Here is an 11750-nt window from a genome sequence, read left to right as displayed (position 1 = left end):
TAAGGCCAAAATCATTGTGTTACTAATATGGCCGATATGTTTGTTTTTATTAAACCTTAACATAATTCCAGTGAATATGAATTTATTAACCTCATCTACATTATCGGTTATTACTTTTATTGAGTTTTTATGGCTATTTATTTTCTCAAATATTATTCTACTACCTAACGTGTATGTTATATTTAGTTTTGTCGGGGCGTTTATCATGTCCGGGAAATCTATGCAGAAGTGAAACCTTCTAATAATAAAAAAATGTAGCTTGTTGTTTTGTATATGGACTTCAGCTGGTCGAAAGGGGCATTTTCGCTAATCGTGGTAAAGTTCATGAAAGTCGTGTGTTTTCGCCTCCTTTACTAGGGCGACACCTTTAGGTTTCTGTTTAATATTTATAAAGAATACATGAATCTTACACCATGTCATTTATTTTACTTAGTTCAGAGTCCGTAAAATTCTCTCAGTCCTTTAATTATTACCATCTTTCTGGGTGAATTGTTGTATTATTCTGATTTATTTTAGTGCACGTATCTTATCTTTGCTCGGACTAAGTTTTTATATGATGTGTTCATGAACGAATGTAGAATTGACTTTAACTGCCTCAATTTTTGATGCTTTCCTTTTCCATTTCGATGTTAGCAAAGTTATAAACAGTTTCTCTCTTATTCTGGTTTATTTTTTGCTCTGGGTTCCAGTTAAATACTAAAAATAATTTAAGAAATGTTATTGTTATCTTATATTTATTTGGTTACAGCACTACCGGTTAAAACTTTATTATCAGTACCATTTTCAGAGTTTTACGATTTAAATGAATGACTGGTTCATAACACTAATAAGGTTCGCCCAGAAATTTCACAAAACTTCTTACAGAACACAGTGGCTCATAAAATAATAGCTCTGAATGTTTCAAGTATGAACATTCACTCGTGGCTCTATCTCTTAACAGATTTGAGCTCTAATTACAGGCACGGCTACTGAGCATGCTCTCTTGTTTCATTTAGCCTGTTCGCTTTTCCTCTGACTTTTTTAAAAATTGGAATGAAATATTACTAATATGACTAACTATGTTAAAGTTACTGTTCGACTTTGATGATCTGACGTTTCTTGCAACAGAACCTTTTTTTCATGGTTTTAAATAACATAATTTTTACTCCAGAATCCATCGTCAAGTACGTTAATGTTTCTAAGAGGATATGATTCTTACGGACAATACGTTAAAATCAATCATTTTGTTCTATAAATATGTCACAGTTATTAATACGTGTTATAGTTACCTTATACATTTAATTCTCTTTTCATTCGCCCCCTGCTAGTACAGCGGTAAGTCTCCGGATTTACAACGCTAAAATCAGGGTTCGATTTCCCTGGGTGGGCTCAGCAGATAGCCCGCTGTGGCTTTGCTACAAGAAAACACACACACTCGTTTTTTATGTTGAATTGTCCTACTTGCTTTTTAACATAATTTGAGATGATTCACTTTCTTAATTAAACTTAATTGTATTCCAAGCCAGTAAATTAAATACGAATCACAGTCTAACAATACTGAATTCTTTCCTTCCGGATATAAATTGTATTTTTATTTATCTTTGTAAATTTTCGTTTCTTCTCCTCATATAACTTCTATCTGTATGAGCTTTCATCTGATCTAATTCCTTCGTATTGCTGAATTATTTACTTTCATCTGATCTAATTCCTTCGTATTGCTGAATTATTTACTTTCATCTAATCTAATTTCTTCGTATTGCTGAATTCTTTACTTTCATTTAATCTAATTTCTTCGTATTGCTGAATTCTTTACTTTCATTTAATCTAATTTCTTCGTATTGCTAAATTCTTTACTGCCACATTTATAGATTAAATAATTCTCTCAGTGTCAGATTTGTTTTGACACATACAATGAAAAAAAGTTCACTTGTTTTAACATATTTCAGATATCTGAAACCTCTAATCTTTGATGTGAAATTACATTTTATTTATGGATTTTACATAATTTCGAGTTCACGCGTGACTAGTGTCACAATCATCCCTATTAAATCGAGAATTAGGTATTGTGTACCTTATACGTGGCCACGGTACTGGTATATAGAAGCATACACTTGCTGATGTCTGTAAATCAGTTAAAGCATATATAATCCAAATAAATGAGTGAAACCACGATGATATAATATTATTTGTATCAGAAATTAATGAGTGTGATGATATTCATCATTATCAAACATTAGATTGTTTCTTACAAAGTAAAATCATAATTTTCTGAGTCTTGTCCTTTTTTTCTTTATCGTCTAAATGTTTGTCTTGCTGTACTTTCAGGTGAAAACAAGTCTGTGATAGCTACAGTGACTTTCTGAGAGTGGTCAAGCTAGTTATGGTAAATAGTCCAAAGTAATGTAATAAGGAAACAAGTTTGTTAAAGTATTCCTGCCGTTGGCTCAACGCTGAAGTAGGTGTTTAACAGTTAACTGAAGATTATTTTAAATTTTTTTAACAATTTGGTGTCGATTGTTTCCGCTATGAAGATGTATTTTCCTTCCTCCTGTTCGACTTTCATTCTTGCTACATTTCTGGTAATTATCAAGCATGTTTATTTTTATGTTTCATCATGTTTTCTATTTGTTAACTCTGTGATGTGTCATTCTTGCTACATTTCTGGTAATTATCAAGCATGTTTATTTTTATGTTTCATCATGTTTTCTATTTGTTAACTCTGTGATGTGTCATGCAGCCGCAATAGTGAAATGGATTTTATAATGAGGTTTGTGTGTTTGTTTGTTCTTTGAATTTCGCGCAAAGCTACACGAGGTCTATTTGTGCTAGCCGTCCCTAATTTAGCAGTGTAAGATTAGTTATCACCAACCACCACTAAATCTTGGGCTACTTTTTTACCAACGAATAGTAGAATTGACCGTACATTATAACGCCCCCATAGCTGAAAGGGCTAGCATGTTTGGTGTGACGGGGGATTCGAACCCGCGACCCTCGGATTACGAGTCGGGTGTCTTTCATAATAAGTTACGTTTTTTACTAATATTTTAGTATTCCCTACAGTAATGTATGAACAAACATATGGATCTAAGCGACTAACTACTTTCTGTTTCTGGGCTTATACGCTCTGTGCATGTGACTAATTTGAATGAATTGAAATTAAAATAAGTGTTTATTTTGAAGTAATTTACAAGGAAATGGGTAACTCTAATTGTGAGACACAAAGTAGCAATAGTGTACATATCGGTCACGTATGCAATGAATATATATATACATATATTTATTTATTTTTTACATTTTCCCAGTATGAACACAACCTATCGTCGCACCTATTGTGTTTTAAGATATCTTATACTGACCAAAGTCAGCCTACACTTTTGAAGTCAAGTCTTTCGGGTTGTTATCGTCCACAGTTGCTGATGGAGGATGCAGTTCCCCCAAACCCATATTATATTGTGGCAAAGGGTGAATGCAGGCCGAGTTTCACATTCAGTTTTAGTATTTTGTAAGCTATATTTCTATATTTCAGTTTACAACGATGGCTTAGCATGACCTGGTTGCGTTACTTACGAATAAAAACATTTGTCAAAATTATACGAAATATTTGAGCTAGGCTTACACGAGGCTGAACTTGGCTCGTGACTATAACTTGTGTATTTGGTTTATCCTGGTAAAACTGAATTAACTTTCCAGCTTTTTCTAAAAACTTCGCTTAATAACAGGAGCTTTGGTAAAGACATGAATTACGAAGTATTACTAAATCTCTTACTTACAGAGCCAGCACAAAGAGCAAAACTAAATAATGAAACTGGACACAAAATAAAATACAAAAATGTGCAGTATTTAATGAATACTACACAAACATAATGTGTGTATCTGTTTCACGATGGAGTGTTGTTTTTACTGAATGTTTTTACTAGCTTATTTTTCAAGACTTTGTCTGAAGTAGGTTAATTAAATATAACGTTCCTTAGTCCCCCTCCAAGTAAAACACAAAACAACAACAACAGAAACAACTCGAATTTATTCAGTGTTTAACACTTCCATGTGACTGATCGTTTACATAACGTAATACATAAGGCTACTAAATATTCTGCTTCACAATGAAAAGTAGATATTAACTCCAGAGAATAACAAAGGAATAACCATAACTGGTACAAAACTAATGCAATCATTATCTCAACTCTATGTTATATATGAAAACTGCATATATACATCCACAATAAATACTATAATGTTAAAAAAAGGATAGAAAAGTAGGGTATGTTCATATATCACATATATTTGTCAACAGTGAATTTTCATAAGTGTGGATTCCGTTATTTTCTTGGTTTCTTCATGACTTTAACAATATCTTCGGCTCAAGCCAAATTCTGTGCACTTTGATGCAGTTTTGTCTGTAGCCAGTAAATCCTTTCCATAATTGGAAAGGTGACATCAAATGACATCGAAGACAATATTCGTCCCTTTACAAAATTCAGACTTACATCCATTTACCTTCCTGGATCTGCATCTAAGTTAAGACAGTTGCAAAGGTAGTAGATGAGATCTTCAGCAAGTCAACCTTTTTGATAGAGACTGCTTGATCTTTGGCATTCTATATGGGGTTCAACAATCCCCACAATGCTCTTGCTTGGCTATTGATGGCAGTGAAATTGATGCAAGCATTTAAGTTATATCAGCTGCTTAGCCCTTGGTTGTGGTGGCTACTGGAATAACCTCTGCATATGGTGCTGGTCAAGCATTGCTCTACTTCATTCTCTTTTCTCATCACTTGGCCACTCGTCAAGATCATTAACATTATCTTAAAAAACGTTTTCATCAACTTTGCGATGTAACGCTTCCAAAAGAGTCGTTCTCAAACTATGTTAAAATTTTGTCTTCTATGGATTGGCAACTTAATAATTCAACGTCTACTCCTATCTGTGCCCCCACCATTGCTTCCAGCGACTGTCCTGTTCCACTTCCTTTGGTCGTTCACGCCCTCAGTAAATGGAATCTGCATCTGATTACAAAGAACTGACTGTTCAACCCAGGAGATGACCCATGCTCGTTGACAGACCTTCTTCTAATAAATAAAAACGGCGTTGTCGTGAACCAGTTATCCTCCACCTAATTAAAGATGCATAATTTGATACAGTGGAAATGTCGAGATTTCCATTCTAACCTGGATGACATTTGGCAGTTTTATTTATAACGGAATGATAGGTTTTCGACCAGCATGTACTCCTCCTATCTTTGAAACTCGATACATCCTTGGAGATCATCCTGTCCTTGTTTCCTTGAGTCGTACCATCACTGTTTGTTCTGTCTACCTGTCTCTTAGGGAAACTCGTGATCAATTAGACCTTGATTCTTTTGTTGAACAGTTGCTATATTCCTTTTTAATTATGGAGGACTTTAATGGACACAATTTCCTCTGTGGTGGTGCTGATAATGATGGGAGAGGTTTTTCCATGGACTCTCGGATCACAATATTTTTTCTTTTTCTTATCTGGTTGATGGCATTTTTGTGTTACCTTGTCCTTTTACGTTTTTGTAAGTGCCGAAAAGAAAGATAATAAAAGTACTTCTCTAGCAGCGCAAGATGATTCAAATAAGCAAACAATTGTAGAAGACGTTCTAGACAACACAGCTGCGATTAATTGCTGAAAAGCAGTATAGACAGTCATTACTTGTGAGTTCAAAGACTAAATGGAAATGACTTTTCAAATTATCAAGTGGTTTTGCACAGGAAAATGGAAAATAACTTGTCACTTGATTAATATAACGTTAGGTTGATAGCTGTTAGTTCACTGAGCTGTTGATCTCATATTCTGTGGTTTGTACCTTGTTACTCTCAACAATAGTTCTATAACACTATTTCTCAAGTCCTGGGAATATGGTTATGTTTAAGAATGACATTTGGCTTGTCACTTCAAGCTTAGAGACATGTAGAAGAAATAGCTTTTGAGTAGCTATAAATAACGTTTTGCAAATAAATTATTTCCATATAAGCACAACTAGTCTGGTGTAATTGCAAGGTTATTTGATTATTTTCTTGTAAAGACAAAATTATTTTCATATAACCATCACCTGGTTGGTGTAATTGTAAGGTTCTTTGATTATCTTATTGTAAAGATATTAGAAACATTTAAGTAATCATTCCTTTCATTTAGGTGTTATGTTCGTGATACATCATGTTATATATGAAAAGTGTATTAGTGTACATTGTCAGTACTTTAAGAGTATATGTCTTTGTTAAAATGTTTAGTCATTTGTGAAAGTCACCTCTTGTATTTTGATTTTAATATGTTTTGCTTTCGCACAGGGTCTATTTATTTTTATTTTGTACTTTGAATATTTTAATGTAGCTTTTTATAAAGGATTATTTATACTCTGTTATTTTAATATGAAGCACTGAATGGTTGTTTAGTGTGGTAGAGGGGATTAATATACTTTATTATAATGTGATTTTTTAAAGGGTTTATTTATCTTTATTATTTTAAAAAATATTTATATATATATCGAATTTCAAGGGTGTGTCTGTATATTTGTTCCTTTATGTAACTGTTATATTTTTGTACAAGAACTACATTAATTTCTTGCCTCACGCAACAGATATTTTAATTCGTTTCTGAATTTAGAACTTAGGGATATGTTTCTTACTCCCTTATTTAGTGGAAAAAAAATATCAACATTTCTGCATCCATTATAGTTATGGTATGTAAATCATATGAACCATTAAGTTAACCTTGCCTTAGCTATCTACTGAATTGTTCCATTCAAATACGTCATCACATGAACATTCCTGTGAGAAAGAGCAGCAATAGACAATGATAGTTTTCACTGCCATATCATGTGATACCTAAAGAATACAACATTCATTATTTTGCAGTCTCCTGGGTAGCAGCTATACATTGATAACAATGGCGTTGTCGCTCTTTCTGTAAACTACTATATTTTTCTGTCTATAACATATTGAAATATAATATACAACTACCGGTATATTATTTCGATTCTATAAATGTGTTGTCTAACGGCTCTCTAGAAAGGGTGCAACACAGTACACTAAGTTTCTCATTAATTGTTTTTCTTTGAAATTAACACTACTTTACTGTGTTATGCATTCTATCCAGTCTCTTTTTCGCCTCGAACTCAGTTAAGGTTAGATAATCCTGATGTTAAGTCATCACAGTGCAGAAATCCGTTTGAAAGTAACGTTTAGCTCATCTTGCACACTGAAAATAATTAATGGAATGTAATACTTGTAAGATTTTCTATAAATATAATTTCTATGACTTGATTTTGATTAACGTTATATCCAAATAATATTCATCCTGATTGAGTTAACAGAAATCTGTAACTTGGACATATCCAGTTTGTGTGAAAACTGTTGGCTTTCAGACCTTCTACTGTTTGTTTTTGTCTTACAGATTAGTTGTCTATACGGTGAATCCTTACCTGAGAAAGCCACAGAAAAGAAAAATCCCGAAGCACTGTTTTCGGAATTTTGGACATGGAGGTTGCAACAAAGTCCAGAATTTGCCTCTGAAATAGGAAACCACACGCTTGATGATCGTTTGGATTCATACTCTCTAGATGTCATCAAAAAAAGAAAGGTAAACTTTTTAAAGTGTGTTTAGTTTAAGAAGTTAAACACAAGTTAATAAACAGTTCTAATACTATAAATTACATCGATGTGTATAAGGGATCACAATAGCACTATTTAACAATGAGAGAAGTTAGTGTAAAAACCCAAACTGTGAATTATGAGATTCCAGCCTGAAATGTAAAACTTTGTACATCGCCAGAGGTTTTAATAACTGATGATGCTTATGGTTATAGGACTCATTCCTTTGAAATATTCGTTTATAGTAGGTAATGCAAATGAACGCATATTTCAAGTTGTGTAGTCGCTATGCAACATCAAACTAAGTTTTAGTAGCTGATTAGTTGATTCACAACGCCTAAACTCCTACTGTCTTTCGCTGTCCTCAGCCGATTGTGTGAAGGCAGTGACTTCAAATCCACTCTGCTTAAATATTTATCACAAAACGATGATAATTAGAACTTTTTATGCAAAGTTGAAAGTGATTCCTAGATATTCTAGATATTCTAAGAAGCAAGAAAAGTAGTATCTCAAATTGTCATTACAAGTGACACGTACGAAGCTGTGTATTCATTTATATTCGATGTCTTTGAAATTATTTTATTACAACTTAGATTTATGAACATAACCTCAACATTTTATTTTGCAAATATAAAAAAGAAGAAATTAATTATCAGAAATTAGATAGGGACTTCTATATCTCAGCAGCCTAATTTTATTATATTTGTTCCGGAGCATTTACTCTCAATAAGACAATTTAAGAATCACATTTTGTTGAACAATGTTGTCATAACTGGTATGTTGAGAAGTGTTTCATGTTTTCCTAAAATATTTACTTTTGACAATAAGTACATTTGTGTTCCTAAAGTATATTATAATACATTTTAATGCAGTGTTATTTGGTTGACTTCTGTATTTTACGTTGTGTAGGAACAGTTAAGGCGTTAGAAAATTCTTATTTTTTTCAAGTAAAGTAAATATTTTGTTAATTAATTATTCTCTACTCGATATGTGTTAAAGCGAAACAGAAAGTTAGGCAATATAACACAAAGTTGTCATTATAAAACTTAGGTTCATTTGAGAGGCCGAATGTAAATAATTATAAAATATATATCTAAATTTGTGTGAAAAAGCAACAACAACATTACTTGAACCACTAGCCTAGTGAATATTTTTTTTGAAATTTGGAATATTTCTTACACATATGGTGTTTTTGTTTTCTTTCCTAAAAGACTGATGCTGAGAGGTTTCTTCATATCGCTCAAGAATTACTTCCTAATGTGGAAGATGGACCAAACCGTTATAACTTAGAACTTTTAATTTCTGAACTGCAACTATTCATTGAGGGTATGAAATTTTCAGGGTAAGATAAAAATAATGTTGAATAAAACATATATTTTACACATATAATGTATTGTAACATACAAGTAAATTACTAACCAGCAACATCAACAAAATAATAACTGGTAATCGGAGTACGATAAACCTAAAGTTACCAGAAGTGATCCATAGGTCTATCTGTTTCAAGCCCGGCATGGCCAAGCGTGTTAAGGCGTGCGACTCGTAATCCGAAGGGCGCGGGTTCGAATCCCAGTCGCACCAAACATGCTTGCCCTCCCAATCGTGGGGGCGTTATAATGTGACGGTCAATCACACTATTCGTTGGTAAAAGAGTATCCCAAGAGTTGGTGGTGGGTGGTGATGACTAGCTGCCTTCTTTCTAGCCTTACACTACTAAATTAGGGACGGCTAGCACAGATAGTCCTCGAGTAGCTTTGTGCGTAATTCAAAAACAAACAAACGAAAACTAACTGTTTTGTAACATTTTGTTTTTAAATTTTGAAATACGTTTTAATTTTTTAATCGACATTTCTAAATATGTTCAAAAATGTTTATTATTTATTACTAAATCAGCTACACATAAACACAAAAGTACAGTATTTGGATTTAAGCTTTTTTGGAAGTTTTTGGCAATTCCACCAAACGTAATTTTTATGTATTTGTTAAATCTTTAGTCTGAGAAAGTGCCCGAAATATCAAAGAACTTCAAATATGTGTGGTTTTAAAGGTGAACATTTGGTTTTCTAATCCAAAAAGAGAAAGAATTTAGCAGATTTGGAAACTTGAGCTTCGGTAAATTCGAGGTTTTATAAGCTGTATAAATTATTCATATTTAATTGTCCACATTTATAATCATTTGTCTACTTAATTTAAAATAAGTTTGATTACAAATGATAGACGGTTTTTAGAGAATAAAATATTACCCTTTTCAGGTACTTTTGCCCTATTAATCGCTTAGAAGGCGTACATTTGGACTTTGAAGATATAGTGAACAGTGCTATGAAGTTTGATACTGTTGAGGACTTTAGAAAACTGATTTCAAGGTATCGTGCTTTACCAAAACAGGTAAGATTAAAATATACTTAATTATACATGGCATAAGACATCAGTAATAAACCTATTATATTTCCTTGTATTACCTTCTTTATTCATTATACATTATTATACATTTTGTATCTTCCGATTTTAATAGTCCCGGTTTCTGTTCTATGTATTTGATCAACTTTTATCAGAGTTAACGTGTATAAAAGTAAAAAAAAAAAAAAACATTATTAAAAAGGAAGTAAATTTAGGGATGGCTGTTGTCAATCCTTTAAAATAAGTGTAAATAAATCAATCGGGATGGCATTTAGGTCATCCTTTTACAGTAGCATAGGCATGTAGTAGAATGTTAACAGAATAAATTAGACTCAATTGTAATTGAATAGTTGTATGTATTGTTATGTTGTTATTTGTTTTTAACGCAGTATTTTGGTAGACACAGGAAGATTGTATTAATGACCAAGTTCTAAATGCAATATGGCTCCAACTGTAATATTTGCTGTTTATCTGTCATCCTGTACATAAGATTTTGATTATTACTATAAAGTTCATGTCATTTTGAACTACATTACCATCTGGTGATGCGTTCGCGTACTAATAAGCCCCTGGTGTCAGGTCTTGGTCCTAGCAATGCGACCTCTGATACTACTTCGTTATACTATGACATTATCTCTCTCTAGTGCCTATTACACAACAATTATTTAACCCTCAGGTCTTGATTAAATTTGCATAGTACATAATAATTGTATAACCCTCAGGTCTTAGGAGGGATCATATCGCTTCTCATATTTTTTGTATAACTAAATCTAGGTAAACATGTTGATGTTTATACTGTTTATACATATACCATGTAACAAAACAATGTTTGTGGCGAAAAAGGAAGTTCATAAATTCCATGCCCCTGTTATTCCGTAATAAAACATCTTTTTCATACCACAGTTGTGATCGGTTCTCGACATTCAACAGAAATTTCTTCCAGCTGATAGGCTTCTTTTCCGTTGACCTTTCATGATCAACTTCTCACCATACACACGTTTCTCATGTTCCATTCCCTTAACCAATAAGTTTTTGTACATATCTGTGCTAAGTATGAAATTTTAAGCATTGGGAATACTATCAAATATCTAGTGAGCAATCGGCTTAAAGTTTCTTGTAATGCATGAAATAAATCATTACCATCATAAACAATCAATGTTGTTGCATCTGTAGGAAGTTGTACATCATCAGTTTTCCTTCAACAAACATTAAAAGCCATTTGCTTTGTCTGTTTTGGCTAAACGACCATCAATTCTTTGGACTCATTGGATACTTTACGAGTTCTTCAACATCAATAGTTCTGTTCGACTAACAATTAAATGGTCACACTACTCTGCTGTCTGTGAGCAATAACTTTGTCTTGTGTGGTTTTTAGCTTCACAGATTTCTTCCTACAAATCAAGAGTTTCAAGCTTATATTTTTTTCATTGGTTCAAAGAAGTCGCCTTTCAGTTCTCTCAATGATAAAGTTATCCTTCGCTTCCCTTTCAACAGCTTTAGCTGACTTGACTTCTTCTCATTATTAGCTGGACCTAGAATGCCTAAAGAAATGTTGTAGAATTTATCATGGTCTGGAACACAAAATGGGTTTAGAAAGCTACATAGTTTTGGTGACCGTTTACTCATTTTGTGAACTTCTGTTGGTCTGAGCTCTTTGTGTTTCCTTCCACCTTGTAAATCAGACAAAATATCTGACCTAGCTAATATGACATCTACAAATTGAGTTCTTTCACGTGTTACTTTTACCTCCTGCTGATAAGCCATG

General features: G+C 32.9%; 1 protein-coding gene across 1 annotated transcript in view; it reads left to right on the top strand.

The window, feature by feature from the left end:
• The first annotated feature begins 2399 nt into the window (after positions 1-2399).
• Positions 2400-11750, top strand: part of LOC143251553 (uncharacterized) — a 35884-nt gene continuing 26533 nt past the window's right edge. Inside the window, exons 1-4 of the mRNA XM_076502824.1 lie at positions 2400-2558; positions 7392-7577; positions 8800-8930; positions 9841-9973. Of these exons, the coding sequence (XP_076358939.1) occupies positions 2505-2558; positions 7392-7577; positions 8800-8930; positions 9841-9973 (504 nt within the window). The 5' untranslated portion in view covers positions 2400-2504. The remainder of the gene's footprint in view (positions 2559-7391; positions 7578-8799; positions 8931-9840; positions 9974-11750) is intronic.

Source organism: Tachypleus tridentatus, chromosome 6, assembly GCF_004210375.1.
Source record: "Tachypleus tridentatus isolate NWPU-2018 chromosome 6, ASM421037v1, whole genome shotgun sequence".
Taxonomy (NCBI): domain Eukaryota; kingdom Metazoa; phylum Arthropoda; class Merostomata; order Xiphosura; family Limulidae; genus Tachypleus; species Tachypleus tridentatus.
The sequence above is the reverse complement of the archived record's forward strand: the minus strand, read 5'-3'. Positions and strand labels throughout refer to the sequence as shown.